This window comes from Carcharhinus amblyrhynchos, chromosome 29 (genome assembly GCF_965287045.1).
Source record: "Carcharhinus amblyrhynchos chromosome 29, sCarAmb.v2.hapA, whole genome shotgun sequence".
Taxonomy (NCBI): domain Eukaryota; kingdom Metazoa; phylum Chordata; class Chondrichthyes; order Carcharhiniformes; family Carcharhinidae; genus Carcharhinus; species Carcharhinus amblyrhynchos.
Genome location: NC_137352.1, coordinates 9,174,579 through 9,193,330, shown reverse-complemented (window position 1 = coordinate 9,193,330; position 18,752 = coordinate 9,174,579). Strand labels below are relative to the sequence as shown.

The 18,752-nt window shown below is 45.5% G+C and overlaps 1 protein-coding gene across 2 annotated transcripts in view; it reads right to left on the bottom strand.

The window, feature by feature from the left end:
* The window catches only part of dscaml1 (Down syndrome cell adhesion molecule like 1), a 605,093-nt gene that overhangs the window by 74,390 nt on the left and 511,951 nt on the right, over positions 1 to 18,752 (bottom strand). For both annotated transcript variants that reach the window (XM_080214516.1, XM_080214517.1), the window contains exons 20-22: positions 15,739 to 15,878; positions 6,837 to 6,990; positions 2,274 to 2,391 (exon numbers count right to left, since the gene is read on the bottom strand). In XM_080214516.1, coding sequence (XP_080070642.1) covers positions 2,274 to 2,391; positions 6,837 to 6,990; positions 15,739 to 15,878 — 412 coding nt within the window. The remainder of the gene's footprint in view (positions 1 to 2,273; positions 2,392 to 6,836; positions 6,991 to 15,738; positions 15,879 to 18,752) is intronic.

The following is an 18,752-nucleotide window of genomic DNA, read 5'->3' as shown; positions in this document are numbered from 1 at the left end:
GACCTCAAGCTTCTGCCATTGGGTCATTCAATGTGTCTATCTTTGTGATGCCCCACCTTCCCACGTCAATGGCCTAGTGGTATTATCACTAGACTATTCATCCAGAAATTTAGTTAATGCTCTGGGGACATTCCGGGTTCAAATCCCACCATGGCGGATGGTGGAATTTGAATTCAATAAAAAATATCTGGAATTGAGAATCTACTGATGACCATGAAACCATTGTCGATTGTGGGAAAAACCCATCTGGTTCACTAATGTCCTTTAGGGAAGGAAATCTGCCGTCCTTACCTAAGCTGGCCTACATGTGACTACAGGGCCACAGCAATGTGGTTGACTCTCAACTGCCTCCAAGGGCAACTAAGATTGGGCAATAAATGCTGGCCCAGCCAGCGACGCCCACGTCCCACCAATGAATAAAAAATTGAGAATTCAACGGACTCCGGATTATACAATTGGGTGACTCTTGGGTCTCAGTCACACAGTTTTTGTGTCCTCATCTCCAATAAACTTATAAATAAAGAAGTGATGACGTTCAAAGGGGATGAAGAAAAAAAATCAAAGTTTTTTTTCATATTTTAACACCCTGATGATTTTTTGCCCTGTTTGGTCTGAGCAGTGGCCTGAAGACTAATCTTCGATTCCTGAAGACTCCAGGCATTTATTACTCATCCCTGCAGGTCAATGCGAGAGGGCTGGCAACCTTATTTATGGCACGTGTCTGGGTTTGATTGTTATGGCTTGGGGTGTAAGGTCTGCTGACATTAGATAGGGGATTCTGAAAGTGCTACACTGAAACAAGTGCTTTGGAGATATGTGGAATATATGATTCTCTCTCTCTGTGTCAAAGTCTTCGACCTGGACAACATCTTCGGTCAAGGCTAACATCTACCCCCATGACATGGTTGCGAATAGGATCTCAATATCTATCGCAGCTGCAAACCCTGCTGGGCTGTGATGCACTGCGTTACGTTAAAACAGCTACACTTTATCACAAGCCTTATAGAAAAGCCCAGAGTTAATAGTTTTTGAATACTTCTAACATTTCTATTCTCTCCATTCTATTCCCTATTGTTACACCATTTACAATAAATAGGTTCTGCCTCTATTCAGACTGCAGGTTGAATGCTATCAGAAGGACGTTAATATCTCAAACAATACTTTCAAGATATTCTGTTTGGTTAGTTTCTGTGTGTGTGGGGGGGGTGCTTTATTATTTGTCAAACTGCATTACTAGTCCTCATTATCATCCTTCTTCTCCCAATGTATACTGTTAGACATTGGAGCAAATATCTCCATGGAAACTGCCAATGCTGCCAATAAATCAGCCTAATTTGGAAGGACCAAGAGTCTTGTTAGATTGTCTTTATTCCCAAAATGAGCTGTCTCACTGCCCAGGCCGCCAGTGGTCATTCTGAATTAGGATCCTGCAAAGCAACCCAATGGGGAGCACCAGGTTAACAAAGAACCATAGAAAATAGGTGCAGAAGTAGGCTATTCGGCTCTTCAAGACTGCACCACCATTTGATATGATTGTGGCTGGTCATGCACTTTCAGTATCTCACTCCCGCTTTCTCTCCGTACCCCTTGATTCCTTTCGCCGCAAGGGCCACATCCAGCTCCCACTTGAACGTATCTAATGAACTGGCCCCAACGGCTTTCTATGGTAGAGAATTCCACAGGTTCACAACTCTCTGATCAAAGAAGTCCTTCCTTATCTCAGTCCTGAATGGCTTACCTCTTATTCTTAGACTGTGACTCCCTAGTTCTGGACTTCCCCAACATTGGAAACATTCTGCCTGCCCGGTTTCCCAATGAGGATCTGAATGTACCAACACCCTTCTTTATTTTTATTTCCTCTTGGGAAGTGGGCAACGTTGATAAGCTCATCATTTGTTGCCCATCCCTAACTGCCCTTGGATTGCTTGGCCATTTCAGAGAATAGTTAAGAGTCAACTACATTGCTGTGGCTCTGGAGTCACAAGCAGGCCAGACCAGGGTAAGGATGGCAGATTTCCATCCCTAAAGGAGATAAGTGAACCTGACGGGTTTTTACAACAATCGCTCATAGTTTCACCATTTATCAATTGAATTTACCTTCCACCAGCTGACGTGGTGAGATTTGAACACACGTCCCCAGAGCATTTGACTACAAACCCAGTGACATTATCACTACACCACATATGCCATGTTAAAACTGATGAGATGGACCGACAGGCAGAAGAGAGGGAATCCCAGATAAAAAGATACTGCCCTGCAGAGTAGACGTTCACCTGTCTTTTGTCCACTTGATGGTTGGTCCTGGGTCACCCACAGCTCGACAAGGTAGAAACACATCTCTCATCCAAGGAGTAGTGACTGTCCCTCCGAATGCAATAATCTTTGCTGGAGCTAGAATACAAAACATGGATTCTTGAGGTATTCATCTCAACAGCATGCTGTACGTTGCTCACAGTGCCTGGGACACTGTACACATTGTAAGTACAGTGTATATAATTCATAGCACATTGTGCACAATAGTCAGTGCAAAACACAAGGATAGTCCTTAACATAGGGCGGGGTTTTCTGGCCACGTGCACTCCAAGACCAGAAATTCTCCTCTGAGGTCAATAGACCTTTAAATATTCCCAAAATTTTCCGTCCCCCTCTCTATGATTCATTCCCGCAGCAGGCGGAACAAAAAAAATTTCACCCATGGTATGTCAAGTCTTATTTGAAACAGAAAACCTCTGGGCCAATTCAGGGAAAATTTGGCTCTGATCGTCTGAAACATGATGTGGCGATGCTGGCGTTGGATTAGGTTGGGAAGAGTAAGAAGTCTCACAACACCAGGTTAACAGGTTTATTTGGTAGCATGAGCTTTTGGAGCACCGCTCCTTCATCAGGTGAGTGCAGGATTTGTTTCACAAACAGGACATATTTAGACACAAACTCAATTATTAGTCGTGAAACAAATCCTGCACTCACCTGATGAAGGGGCAGCGCTCCGAAAGTTTGTGCAACCAAGTAAATCTGCTGGACTTTAACCTGGTGTTGTGAGACTACTTACTGTGTCTAAAACATGTTCCAGGAGATCACGGTTACTAAAACATCCAATCCTGAAATCCCTCCTACATTCTCTGTGTACTGATGTAAACCACAGTAAAATGAAAAATATCACCAACCTTAAAGAACAACTTAACGAAATGGCAGCAGATGCAAGTTTTGCCAGTGTGGCAGCAGCAGAAACATTCTATTTTTTACCTGGAATTCCCATTTCCCCAGGTACTGACTGGGATGTTGCTTCATAAGCAATAACAGCCTGCAGGATACTTGGATTCTGCCACTGGGATATGGTTAATGAGTGGCAAGAGATTAGGCATTCGGTCAAACACGAATCCGCTATCAATCAATATCTCCAATCTTGTAGCAGAAAACCTGGCTGCTTGCTCTCTCGGTTGTGCTGAGCCACGATGTGCAATTAAGTGTCCCAATTAGTAGCCCAGCCCTGACCCAGGACAGGCCGGAGATTAAACACAAGATCTACCAAAGCACACCAACTCCTCTAGTTTCTCAGGAGGCTAAGGAAACTCAGCATGTCCACGACGATTCTCACCAATTTTTACAGATGCATCATAGAAAGCATCCCCTCTGGATGTAGCACAGCTTGGTATGTCTTCTGCTCTGATCAAGACCACAAGAAACTACAAAAGGTTGTCAATGTAGCCCAGTCCATCAGACAAACTATCCATTGAATCTGTCTACACTTCCTGCTGCCTCGGGGAAACAGCCAGCATAATCAAGGACCCCACGCACTCCAGATACACTCTCTTCCACTTTTTCCCATCGAGAAGTAGGTATAAAAGTCTGAGATCATGTACCAACTGACTCAAGAACAGCTTCTTCCCTGCTGCCATCAGACGTTTGAATGGACCTATCTTATGTTAAATTGATCTTTCTCTACACCCTAGCTATGACTATATCACTACATTCTGCACCCTAACCTTTCCTTTTCCTCTATGTATTCTATGAACGGTATGCTGTGTCTGTATGGCATGCAAGAAACAATACTTTTCACTGTATTCCAAAACGTGACAATAATAAATCAAATCCAGTTGGGCTTCATTAGTAGAAAAGTGCAGTACGACATTAGGTGGTGACTATGTCTCCTAGCTTGTCACCTGTGTTGCCACTAGTACTTCCAAGATTCTAGATTAATTCAGAAGTTACACTGCTCTCAGACATGACCAGCACAGTGGCACTGTGGTTAGCACTGCTGCCTCATGGTGCCAGGGACTCAGGTTCAATTCTATTTGTCTGTCTGTGTGGAGTTTGCATGTTGTCTCTGTGTCTGCGTGGGTTTCCTTTGAGTGCTCCAGTTTCCTTACACACGCCAAAATGAGCAGGTTAGGTGGATTGGCCACCCTCAATTGCCCCTTAATGTCCCAAGGTGTGTAGGTTAGGGAATTAGTGGGAGAAATGCGTGGGGTTACGGGGATAGGGGGGACAGTGGTGGGCCTGGTGAGGTACTCTGTCGGAGAGTCGATGCAGACTTGATGGGCCAAATGGCCTCCTTCTGCACTAAAAGGATTAGACCATAAGACCGTAAGACATAGGAGCAGAATTAGGTCACCCGGCCCATCGAGTTTGCTCCACCATTCAATCATGGCTGATATTTTTCTCATCTCCATTCTCCTGCCTTTTCCCCATGACCCCTGATCCCTTATTAATCAAGAACTTATCTATCTCTGTCTTAAAGACACTCAAAGACCAGGCCTCCACAGCCTTCTGCAGCAAAGAGTTCCACAGATTTTCCACTCTCTGGCTGAAGAAATTCCTCCTCATCTCTGTTTTAAAGGATCGTTCCTTTAGCCTGAAGTTGTGTCCTCTGGTTCTAGTTTTTCCTACTAGTAGAAACATCCTCTCCACGTCCATCTATCCAGGCTTTGCAGGATCCTATAAGTTTCAATTAGATCCCCCCTCATCCTTCTAAACTCCAACGAGTACAGACCCAGAGTCCTCAACCGTTCCTCACACGACAAGCTCTTCATTCTGGGGATCATTCTTGTGAACCTCCTCTGGACTTTTCCAAAGCCAGCACATCTTTCCTTAGATATGGGGCGCAAAACTTCTCACAATACTCCAAATGGGTTCTGACCAGGGCTGTATACAGCATCAGAAGTACATCCTTGCTATTGTTCCATATCCTCGATCAGCTTCCCCGAAATGAATGGTGGAGATTTGCTAATTAATAGCACCTTCCTTCAGTGATGAGCCAAGGACCTCAGGTATGTTTGCAAACAGTTACTGTTGAGCAAAATATCTTACCCAGCCGCCACACACCAAGGACAGGCAGGCTTCAAAGGTGAAGCAAATCTCTGTTGTTGCCTTGGTACCAACTAACAAGCATCAATTCCTCTTAATGAAGCACTGAGTTTGAGAGGCAGAAAGGGGGGAATTAGGGGCATTACTTACTATGTTATCATTTACCAGAGCTTGACCCACTGGGTTAATAACACCTGTACTGCAGAACAAACTGACAATGCCTTTCAACACAGGATTAACTGTAAGATTTAGTGATTGCATATGAAATGAGACATTGAGAAAAATATATACAAAAGGACATCTACGTTTAAAAAAACCCCACGAGGGTAGGAAAAGGAACACAGCTTTCACAGCATTAATCTTCTTATCATTTTCTTCAGAGAGTGGCACAAAGCAAAATATCCTGGATGAAACAGCCAAGTTCACACACAGCCTAGAAGTTGCCCTCTGAGCTACACACCAGCCTGACTTGGAACTATATCGGGCGTTGCTTCAGTGTCGCTAGGTCAAAATCCTGGAACACCCTCCCTAACAGCCTGGTGGGTGTGCCTACACCACACAGTCCGCAGCGGGTTCAAGAGGACAGCTCACCACCACCTTCTCCAGGGCACTTAGCAATGAACAATAAATACTGGCATGGCTGGAGGTGCCCGCATCCCATGAATGAATGAACAAACATTCATGGGGCAGGGCCTTTTGATAAAGTAGTTTCGATTTTTCTTCTTTTAAAAATAAACACTTTTGTTAGCTTGCCATTGCCCCTTTACATGTTGCTGCCAGGGTCATAGAAATACCACTCACTGGCACGGTTGAGTGTGCTTGGGTGGCATTTCATACTTTCCAGTGGTCTTAAAGTGGCCAAGTGATGGGTTGCTAGGGAGTTCCTTTCGATTGAATCTCCACCCAGTACAAAGTTACCATCAGGTTAACCTTTCTTTCCCCAGTGATGTTGCGTAACCCCCCTCACTTCTTTAAAAAGAAACATGCCCCATTTGTTGGGAACAGGGCATGGAATTGTAAGAAATGGCTCAAGATATTAATATTTCTTCTGAACTCAGACTGAATTCACCTGTTCCACCCAAGCAGCACTGCACAGGGGTGGCACAGTGGCACAGTGGTTAGCACTGCTGCCTCACAGCGCCACGGTCCCGGGTTTGATTCTCGGCTTAGGTCACTGTGCTGAGTTTGCACATTCTCCTCGTGTTTGCTTGGGTTTCCTCCAGTTTCCTCCCACAGTCCAGAGATGTACGAGTTAGGTGGATTGGCCATGATAAATTGACCCTTAGTGACAGGGAGACTGGCTCGGGTAAATGCAGGGGATTACGGGGATAGAGCCTGGGTGGGACTGTGGTTGGTGCCAACTCAATGGGCTGACTGATCTCCTTCTGTACTAAAAGATTCTATGATTATGCTTACCACCTCTGAATTTAGTCTTATACTGCTTCTGAGAGTGGGAGGTACAGGATAAAAAGACAGGGAACAAAAACAAAAAGAGTGGAAATACAATATGAACAAGATAAATGCTGACATACCCTTTGCCGCTGGCTCACCGGTGACTTTATTGCTAACATTTCCTCGGCCGGCCGATGTGACTGCCGCTACCCACAGCAGGTACTGTTGCCTGCGGTTCAGGTTTGGGATTCGGTAGTACAGGGTCTCCGGGGAAGCTTCGTATTCACTGGGAGCCTGTAAAGGAGGAGAAACAATCGGGTTCAGTGTGAAGCAACAGCACCGGGTAACGGTGAAATACAGACAGGCCAATGCTCTTTGGGGGGAAGTTGCACAGAGATTTGCGCATCTAACCTCTCGGTGCAGAGCTCCCACAATCCACTAACTGGACAGTCATGGTGCCTTCTCAAGTATTCAGACGTTGCTGGTCTGAATCTTCTCTGTAACTTTTCCAACTGCATTTGAGGTGGTTTTATAGAGTCATAGAGGTTTATAGCACGGAAACCGGCTCTTTGGCCCAATTTGCCCAAGCTGCCCTTTTTTTAAAACCCCTAAGGTAATCCCAACTGCCCACATACCACAAGGGGTATCCCTTGATACCCATCTTACCCATGTAACTGTCTAAATGCTTTTTAAAAGACATAATTGTGCCTGCCTCTACTGCTACCTCTGGCAGCCTGTTCGAGACACTCACCACCCTGTGTGTGAAAAAATTGCCCTTCTAGACAGTTTTGTATTTCTCTCTCCCCTCTCACCTTAAACTTCTGCCCTCTAGTTTTTGACTCCCCTACCTTTGGGAAAAGATATTGACTATCTAGCTGATCTATGCCACTCTATTTTGTAGACCTCTATGAGATCATCCCAGAGGAAAAATGTCTCAGTCTATCCAGCCTCTCCTTATAACTCAAACCATCAAGTCTCAATAGCATTCTAGTAAGTTTTTTCTGTGCTCTCTCTAGTTTAATAATATCCTTTCTATAATATGGTGACCTGTAGTGTACACAGGATTCCAAATGTAGCCTTACCAATATCTTGTACAACTTCAACAAGATGTGCCAACTCCTGTATTCAACGTTCTGACCAATGAAACTAAGCATGCTGAATGCCTTCTTCACCACACTGTCCACCCGTGACTCCACTTTCAAGGAGCTGTGAACCTATAACTCTTGACCTCTTTGTTCTGTAACTCTCCCCAGTCCCTTACCATTAACTGAGTAAGTCCTGCCCTGGCTCAATCCACCAAAATGCTGAGTACTGAGTTTTCTGAGCACAGAGACAGCAGTGGGGGTATCCTTGTTAACAACAACCTGTACTTATATAGCATCTCAGTGTAGTAAATTGGCCCAAGGTGCTTCAGAGCAGCATTTTCAATCATTTGGCAATGGGTCACATATGCAGATATTAAGACAGGTGACCAAAAACCTCAGGTAGGTAAAAGAACGGGGGACAGGCAAAGAGACAGGTTGAGGAAAAGGAATCTTCTAGGTAACTGAAGGCATGACTGCCAATGATGGAGCGCTGGAAATGGAGGATGTGCAAGAGGTTTCAACTGTAGAGTCTATGGAAGCTTGAAGAGATTTACAAGGATAAAGTGGGAGTGAGATCTTTGAGGAACACAAGGATGAGAAATCTAAAGATGAGGCATTGCCAGACTGGGGATCAATTTAAGTCACTGAGTAAGAGAGTGATAGATGAAGAAGGGCTTTGTGTGAATGAGGACAGGGGGAGGATGAGTATTAGGTGTTCGCAAGTTTAGGAAGGGTGCAAAGTGGGGAGCTGACTAAGAAATCATTGTCTCAGTTTAAATGTCTTGTTGGGTTTGCTTTGTAAGAGTTGTAGTCCCGTAATAACTGAACTTCCAAGTAGGATTTTCCATCCCACACCATGGTGTGTTTTCCAGTGGTGGAAGCAGCTCATGATTGGCCAGCTGCAGGATCTTCAGGTCCCACCGATGTCAATGGCCTGTTGTGTTGTTCACCAGTTGCGCCACCAGGGGATCCTGCCGCCAGGGATTGCCATCAGCGGGACTGGAAGATCCCACCAGCAGGAATGGCCTGAAAATTCAGCCCTATTTGTCTCAGCCGGATTGAGAAAGGGCCTCTAGGATAGAATCGTAGAATTCTATCGTGCAGAAGGAGGCCATTTAGCCCATTGAGTCTGCACTGACAACAATCCCACCCAGGCCCTATCCCCATAACCCCACATATTTACCCTACCAATCTCCCTGACATCCCCCTAACACAAAGGAGCAATTTAGCATGGCCAATCAACCTAACCCGCACATCTTTGGACTGAGAGAGGAAACTGGGAGGAAACCCACACAGACACGGGGAGAACTTACAAACTCCACATAGACAGTCACCTAAGGCTGGAATTGAACCCGGGTCAGTGTTAAGCACTGTGCTGCTATGCCACCCACTGTCTTCACAAAGAAACAGTGGGCCATGTGTCTTTTGGTTCGCTGGAGGAACAACACCATAATTTTCAACAAGCTCTCAATAGGAGGAATGATGCAATTCATGTCATTGTGTTGTGTATTTCCAACAGATGAAAGGAGCACCAATCACCTTTTATGGCTCCTTAATATACTATTGAGAAATTTGCTGCTTTTGGCATGAGTACCTGAAAGGTTTTCTCCATTGGAAACCCAGCAAAGTTTTCTTAAACTTTGAAGTTCCTTACTTTTTTGTGTGTGTGCATAACAGACCAATGATTACAGTTTCCATGCCAAGGGGGATCCTTGATACCTTCGAGGAGGAACTTCACACAAAGGGCTGTGAATCTGTGGAATTCCCTGCCCAGTGAAGCAGTTGAGGCTACCTCATTGAATGTTTTTAAGGCATAGATAGATTTTTGAACAGTAAAGGAATTAAGGGTTATGGTGAACAGGCAGGTAAGTGGAGCTGAGTCCACAAAAAGACCAGCCATGATCTTACTGAATGGCGCAGCAGGCTCAAGGAACTGGATGGCCTGCTCTTGTTCCTAGTTCTTATGTTCTTATGGTTTTTTCTCATTGGTAATGTTTTTTTCCTTCTGATACCAGGATGGAGCCGCTTAGCTTTCCCTGGCCAGTCATATGAGGCGCTTAATGGCCATATAGTGAGATGCAGGCTGGACTTTGTTACCTAGGCCTCATTTGCAGCCGATATGGCTCTGCCTTTTGGGAATGTTATGCATGTGGGGAGGGTGAAAGCTGATGGTACATAAATCTTCTGGACGAAGCAATAAAGCTGGTGGAAAAAGTAAGAGGTTGAAGGGTTCAGAAGAGATCTCTGAAGGCTTGTGACGAGTGATGTGAAGTGATATCTAGAACAAATTGGGGCTTGGTCAGGAATTTCCCAAATCTAATAGAATCAGAGGATAGATACAGCGCAGAGGATGCCATTCAGCCCATGATGTCTCTGCTGACTCTCTGAAGGAGCATATCTCCCTTTTCAGATTGCGATCCAATTCCTTCCTGAATACCATGAATGAACCTGCCTCGACCGTACTGACAGGCATGGAGGCACAGTGATTAGCCCTGCTGCCTCACAGCTCCAGGGACCCAGGTTCGATTCCCAGCTTGGGTCACTATTTGTGGGGAGTCTGGATCTTCTCCCTGTGCCTGCGTGGGTTTCCTCAGGGTGCTCCAGTTTCCTCCCACAGTCCAGTTAGGTGTATTGGCCATGCTAAATTCTCCTTCGGTGTACCTGAACAGGTGCTGGAGTATAGCAACCAGGGGGATTTTCACAGCACCTTCACTGCAGTGTTCATGTAAGCCTACTTGTGGTCATAATAATAAAACTTTGAGGCAGTGCATTCCACTCATTGTATTAAAAAACTTTTCCTGGTGTCACCATTACTTGTTTTACCAATTACTTCAAATCTGTTTCCTCTCATTCTCAGTCCTTCCATCAATGGGAACACTTTCTCTCCACCCACTCCATCCAGCCCCTTCATGGTTTTGCAAACCACTATTACACCCCCTTTCAACTTTCTCTTCTCCAAAAAGAATGATGCTAACTTCTCCAATCTTTCTATGTAACTGAAGTTCCTCATCCCTGGAACCATTCTTGTGAATCTTTGCTGCACTCTCTCTGATGCCTACATATCCTTTCTAAAGTATGGTGTCCTGAACTAGTGTCCATCAGGAGTCTTCAACTCAGCCTTTAACTCTAACAAGTTACTCACTTCCCTGGTGGGCGTTCATTAAAACCAGATAGGTTTTAATGAATGCCTTTTGGAAGTCTATGTACATCACGTCAACAGCAATTCGTTCATCGGCCTTGTCTGTTACCTCACCGAAAAATTCAAATTAAACACAATTTTTGCTCAACAAGTGTGTATTTGCTTTCCTTCATTAAACCATTAACGTTGTCCTGACTTTCTTCCCCTTCTAATTTCTCTGGATTTCATTTATTTGCCTTTTTTATTCATTTATGGGATGTAGGTGTCGCTGGCTGGGCGAGCATTTATTGCCCATCCCCGAGGGCATAAGATTGCTATGGCTCTGGAGTCACATGTAGGCCAGACCAGGTAAGGATGGCAGATTTCCTTCCCTAAAGAACATTCATGAACCAGATAGGTTTTTACAACAAGCGTTTTGTGGCCATCATTAGACTTATAATTCCAGACTTTTATTGAATTCAAATTTCATCATCTCTGCTGTGGTGGGATTTGAACACGGATCCTCAGAGCATTGCCTTGGATCTCTGGATTATTAGTCCAGTGACAATACCATTACGCCATTGCCTCCCCTAGCTTTCTTACCTGTCTTAGGAACTCCCATGATTTTCAGGTGGGGGGGGGTGAGTGGATATATTGCAATGTGCAGCCACTGCAGTTGTGTGGGGCAGGCTGAGTGGACCAGTCAACCCTTGCCTCTACATCACTGTCATACATTTGTAAATCATAGAATTTCTCCAGTGCAGAAGGCAGCCATCCAGTCCATCAAATCTGCACCCACCACCATCCCACCCAGGCCCTATGTCCATAACCCCACGTATTTACCTTTCTAATTCCCTGACACTAATAGGCAATTTAGCACGGCCAATCCATCTAAGCTTCACATCTTTGGAGAGTGGAAGGAAATCGGAGCACCCGGAGGAAACCCACACAGACATGGGGAGAACGTGCAAACTCCACAACAGTCACCCGAACTGGGTGCCTGGCGCTGTGAGGCAGCAGAGCTAACCACTGTGCCATCCCCTGTGCCACTGCTTTGGAGATCAGCAACTATATCTTAGACTCCTTTTTCCCCGATTCCCCGACCACCAAGCGCAATATCGGTGCCCTCATGGCTACAGCAGCAAAAGCTGGAAGGTGGAATCCAAGACCACACTCATAAACCCTGCGGCGGGAAGAGAGAAACCAGGACGCAGGCAAGAGGGAGTGAGATTTATCTTTGCAAAACTTCTGGAGGCAACATCCAAAAGGCCAGCGCATCAAGTTTAATCAAAAATATCAGCACCATATCATCCTCATTAGTCTAATGGAGAATGTACGTCTTGGAGCGTTGCCAGCTACATGCCTGTCATTCCATCAATTTTGGCTTCAGGCTCACAAAAGGGCCTCAAAAGAAACTAACAAAAAAAAACACAGTTGAGTTCTTCAGTAATCTGAAAGCTCAACCCTCCACTCCAGCGACAAAGAGACAGGAGGTCGACAAATTACTACTTATCAAAAGCCCTGCTTCAAATTCATTTCAATATCTGAGCCGCATGTTGCCATGGAGATGTAATCTGCTCATCAAAGTAGTTGCTTAAAACCATGGGGATCTGATACCGTTATTTTCAGGCATGTTGTCAAAGCTGCCTTGAAAAATCTACAATAACACTGGGCACAATAACTGGTAATTTCAGAGAGAGTACATTACAGCACTACCATTCCTCCCCCCCCCACTCACCCCCGACCCCCATCCCCCACCCCGCCTCTCCACCGTCACTTTTGACCTCCAGTCACAATAGAATTTTAGATGCTAATGCCTCGGAAAGGAAAGTATGTATACGGGAGTGACACTAGTCGGCGAATGCGCAGATACCGACCATTCCTACACAGCAGGGACACTGCAGTTTGCAACGTTCAAATGGGCTTGTTGTTTTACGGTCTGCATAGCTCCTGAATGAAGATCTGGTGCAGCGGAGCTTGTGAGCTGGAGGATGATTGTATTAGGAGAGTCCCTTGACGGTATACTGCGCCAAGCAACGGTGGGTGATAAGGTTTGGGCTTGCAATTTTCTACTAAGCTGAATCCTTGTCAAAGGGGGAGGCCAGTGAGGTGGGCCAACCCTCCAATATTGTCCTGCAGGAATTGAAGATTAATTTGCAGGACACTACGACGAAGAATTCTGGAGCTAAACCATCAGGGTATTGAAAGAAACGAAATGTGCATTTCCCATTTTGATTGAAGCCTTTCACTGATTTGATATAAAATACTGGGAATCCCAGAAAGTGGAAACAGTAAAAATGGGGAAATAAGAATGTTGGTCAGAACTGTTTCTTTCTCTAGGGATTTAAACTGGGAGGAAAGGGAGCATTGACTGATAATCAAAATGTATCCCATCAGGTGTCAAGGGGGGGAATTTTCCTGTCCCAATTTCCAGCGGGTGGGGGTAGGACCATGTAAAGGTATGTTGATCTTGGGTAGGATTTTCCGGTTTTGGGGCAGGCACAGTTGGAAAATCCTGACCTACGAGTCTGTTCTCTTTGCATCGACAACATGAAGGACACATTGAGGAACCAACGGCGAGAGTGTTGGTGGGGCGAGGTGGGTGGGTCAGCAGGGTGAGGAGGTTTTTGAGGCTTAGGGCAATTTGAGCCGGATGGTCATGTGACAAAGCCTCCAGGAATTCGTCCATCTGGAGTTGACAACTTGAAGGCAACAACATTGGGAAGAATCGGGTTTTCTCCTGATAATGTGGAATTCCATAGAACCCCTACAGTGCAGAAGATGGCCATTTGGCCCAACGAGTCTGCACCGACCACAATCCCATCCAGGCCCTATCCCCATAACCCCACTTATCCACCCCGCTAGTACCCCTGACACTAAGGGGCAATTTGGCACGGCCAATCAACCTAACCCGCACATTTGTGGACTGTGGGGGGAAACCGGGAACACCCGCAGGAAAACCATGCAGACACGGGGAGAATGTGCAAACTCCACACAGACAGTCACCCGAGACTGGGTTTGAATCCAGGTCTCTGGGGCTGTCAGGCAGCAGCGCTAACTACTGTGACCAATCTGCCTAGGTCATATCCAGGTATTCAAGCAAACAGTAACACAGTAGCACAGGCCCCAGAAGAGAATCGGTAATTCCCCCTTTTACTATAAGGATTGGGCACACAATGGGAGATGGTTTAACGGAACATTTGTTTCCAAAAAAAACACTTCAATCTTTTATGTTGCCATTGTTGAATGTTGTTGACAATCTGCCTCTTGCCAACTTTTTTAAGCTATTGTATAAATTCCATTTTCCAGACAAACTGAGTCCCTTTAACATCTCTATTTCATTATATCATACGGCAGGTCCCTGGTGCCATCAGAAGAAATGAAGCAGAGAGCAATCCAAACCATTTATCAATTTCATTGTACTTCTCTGAATTTTAATTTACTTTGTCAGTGTAAGTGGTGATGTTTTTGGACAAGGATGTAGGAAATGCTGTTGCAAATCTCACCAGTTATAAAAATTTGGAATTAATTATCTGGCATTGGTAATTGGCGAATGTTTGTAAGAGCATATTGGGTTCACAAATGTCAGTTAGGGAAGGAAACACACTGCCCTTACCCAGTCTGGCCCGCGTGCGAGATTCCAGTGTCCAACGTGGGTGACTGGCCTGCGTTCTGAAGTTGTTAGCAAGTCATTCAGTTGTATCAGAGAAACTGAGGATGGGTCTAGCCAACACTACCCACATATCAAGAATCAATAAACTAGCTCATGCCTCTGCCCGTGTGGCTGTGAAACATCACTCCCGTGTTGTACATGAACAATGTGCTGAGAGGTGCTGAGAGAAACATGTTTTAGTGAGGAGCTGAAGGAAATCAGCATTAGGAGAGAAATGGTTTTGAGGGAATTGATGAGATTGAAACTGGATAAATCCCCAGGTCATAAGAACATAAGAAATAGGAGCAGGAGTAGGCCATCTGGCCCTTTGAGCCTGCCCCGCCATTCAATAAGGTCATGGCTGATCTGTCGTGGCTCAGTTCCACTTTCCCGTCGTGACAATCTTCATCCCAGAGTACTTAAGGAAATGGCCCTAAAAATAGGTGGTGGTTATTTTCCAAAATTCTTTGGATTCTGGAATAGTTCCCATAGATTGGAGGGTGTAAGCCCAGTATTCAAAAAGGGAGGGAGAGAGAAAACAGGGAACTGTGGACCAGTTAGCCTAACACTGGTACAGGGGAAGTTGCTAGAGTCCAATATCAAGGATTTCATTTCTTGGTATTTGGAAGGCAGCTGTACAATCAGACAAGATATGGCGATGCCGGCGTTGGACTGGGGTAAACACAGTAAGAAGTCTGACAACACCAGGTTTAAGTCCAACCGATTTATTTGATAGTAAACTCGCAAGCTTTCGGGGTTTGCCCCTTCGTCAGGCTTGATGGACCGAATGGCCTCCTTGTACACTGAAGGGGTTCTATGATTCCGTGATTGTGAAGGGTTGCAGGAATCTTTGCATGCGCGAAAACCCTAAGCTCGATGAAACCTGAGGTAGTGAAGTGGGGAAATAAAATAGTTAGGGAGGGATGAAGGGGGTGAGCTTTCACCACTAAGTGTAGGACATGTTTGAAACAGTAAGCAACAGAGCCTTGGAAAGACTGACTGAAGTTTTACAGGAGAATTGAATGTTTCCCGTTAAACATTTGACAGCCGCCATGACTGAATTTGTCAGGATGGAGTTTGACTCGAAGTATTTTTAATTTCCTGGTGTCCTTGTTGCTAACAATTAATGCCGTGGGGTGGGGTGGGGTGGGGAGGGGGGTGGAGTGATGGAGCAAATTACCACTTACCGGCTGCCCAGATCCAGGGCTGGAACAAAAGATGGTGTATTTGCGGATGATTCCATTTGGTTTGGTAGGGGGGAGCCAGGCCACCACCACGCTGCTGGCTGAGGAGGGGACTGCTTTGATTCCCGCAGGAGGCCCTGGGACTGAATTAAAGAACAGACATGGCGTGAAATAAAGAACAGCGCTCTTTAATAACATTTAGTCAAGCTGCTCCTTAATTCCTGGAACGCAGAACAGCTTGCGCGACGAACGTTGGCCTTTACAAAACCAAAGCGCATCAGCAAACCTCCAACGCAAATTGAAAAACCTGCTTGCCAAAGTCCTTATTGATCACTACTCGTTTTCACAGAGGCTGAAACAAGCATTTCATTATGCAAAAATCTGAAGGAAAATCTGATGAATATCTGTATGCCAAAATGCAACATATTGTAATACATGAGGGCAAGGACAAACAGAGTGTGTTCTTACAGAGCGGGAGAATAAACGTGTTTTTAAAAATGTGTCACTGAACACTGGTTGTCCTTGTACCTAAAATGAACATTAACCTTCCGAATAAACCCAACCTCTGAGTAGTTAGGTGGTGAGTAAGCCCTTACAAAGGAATAGAAGAGGAGAATTCGGGCCCCATTTCACCATTCGCTTCGATCACAGAGTGGCACGGTGGCGCAGTGACTGGCATCGCTGCCTCATGGCACGAGGAATGCGGCTTCGATGCCCGGCTTGAGGCGGTGTGTGGAGTTTGCACATTCTCCCCATGTCTGTGTGGGTTTCCTCCGGGTGCTCTGGTTTCTTCCCACAGTGCGAAAGACGTGCGTGTTAGGTGGATTGGCCGTGCTAAATTGCCCTTTGGTGTCAGGGGGATGAGCTCGGGTAAATGCATGTGGTTATGGGGATAGGACATGGGCGGAATTGTGCTCAGTGCAGGCTCGATCAGCTGAATGGCCTCCTTCAGCACCATTGGATTCTATGATTCACAACTGTATCTCATTAGGGATGGTACAGCGGCTAGCACTGCTACCTCACAGCACCAGAGACTCAGGTTCGATTCCCGGCTTGGGTTATTGTCAGTGCGGAGTTTGCATGTTTTCCAAGTGTCTGCATGGGTTTCCTCCCCGTGCTCCGGTTTCCTCCCACAGTCCAAAAGACGTGCTGGTTGGGTGAATTGGCCATGCTAAATTCTCCCTCAGTGTACCCGAACAGACGCAGGAGTGTGGCGACTAGGAGATTTTCACAGTAACTTCATTGTAGTGCGCATGTAGGGCTATTTGTGACACTAATAAATGAATTTCAAAAAAAAAACTTTTTTTAACTCTCATTTTTTCAATTTCAAAATGTTTTATTTTCCGTTTTGGTCAATATATTTTAAAGTTAAGACCTTGGTCTCTCCTTCTTGCCTTTGAAGGGGCCAATAGAGATATGTCGGCTACTGTCACCAACTTGAAATGGACGGCAGGAATATCACCAACAGCATGATCGTTACGACCAAAACAAGTGACTAAAACTTCATCGTTTTCCTGACCCCTCTTTCTCACGAGATGCTGTTTTTGTAAGATTGACACTTTGAAGGAACCTGGAGGTGCCATATCTCTCAGGTGTCTTCTCATGTATTAGCCCAACCTGATGTACAATCAGAAAATGACCTCATAAGAAAGTGCCAGGCTCAATACAAAGGTCACCTTGCTGGCCGTCACTCCTCAGGACAGGATACATTGAACATAGAACACTACAGCACAAACAGGCCCTTCGGCCCACAAGTTGCGCCAATCACATCTATACCTACCAAGCCATAGAACTATCTGTAACTCCCAATCCCATTAGATCCCATATACTCATCCAGAAGTCTTTTAAAAGACCCCAGTGAGTTTGCTTCTACCACCACCGGCGGCAGCCGATTCCACTCACTCACCACCCTCTGAGTGAAAAACTTACCCCTAACATCTCCTCTGTACTTGCTTCCCAGCACCTTAAACCTGTGTCCTCTCGTAGCGACCATTTCAGTCCTGGGAAATAGCCTCCGAGAATCCACCCTATCTATTCCTCTCAACATTTTATATACCTCTATCAGGTCGCCTCTCAACCTTTGTCTCGCCAGGGAGAAGAGACCGAGCTCCCTCAACCTATCTTCATAAGGCATGCCTCCCAATCCAGGCAACATCCTTGTAAATCTCCTCTGCACCCTCTCAATAGCTTCCACATCCTTCCTGTAGTGAGGCGACCAGAACTGCGCACAGTACTCCAAGTTAAACATGAAATGAAATCTGGAGACAATCCTGTCAAAGTGTTTCATCTCTTTGAACTAGCCTCAAGATAACAGCCCAGGCTGAAGATGTGAAGCTTCCTGTTGCTTCTTGGCTGTTAGCAGACACTGTAAGATGCTCCATGGAGTCTGCAACTGGGTAGTTTCGATCAAGCTTTCAGTCAACATTGGTCCACAACTCAAAACCCCCCAACTAACCATTAGCTGGCAATTACTCTCACTGATCATGGGATGACCAGGGTTGAAAATGGAGGATGTTAAGATGATGCTAGGCAAATTCCTTCTCTGGGTGGCATGGTGACACAGTGGTTAGCACTGATGCCTCACAGCGCCAGGGACCCGGGTTCAATTCCCAGCTTGGGTCACTGTCTGTGTGGAATCTGCACACTCTCCCCTATGTCTGCATGGGTTCCCTCCGGGTGCTCCAGTTTCCTCCCACAGTCCAAAAGATGTGTTGGTTAGGTGCACTGGCCTTGCTAAATTCCCCCTCAGTGTACCTGAACAGGCGCTGAAGTGTGGCGACTAAGGGATTTTCACAGTAACTTCATTGCAGTGTTAATGTAAGCCTATTTGTGACACTAATAAACATGCGTTTTCAAATTGTGGTGGAAGCTTAGGCACATCCCTAGGACTGAATAAGTATTTTTTTGACCTTACTGTGATGTATCTGAGAGTGTTTAACACTGACACTAGAGTCCATTTCTGTGATTAAGCCATCACATTGGTTAGCGCAACACTTTTTTTAAAAATCCTTTTTTGC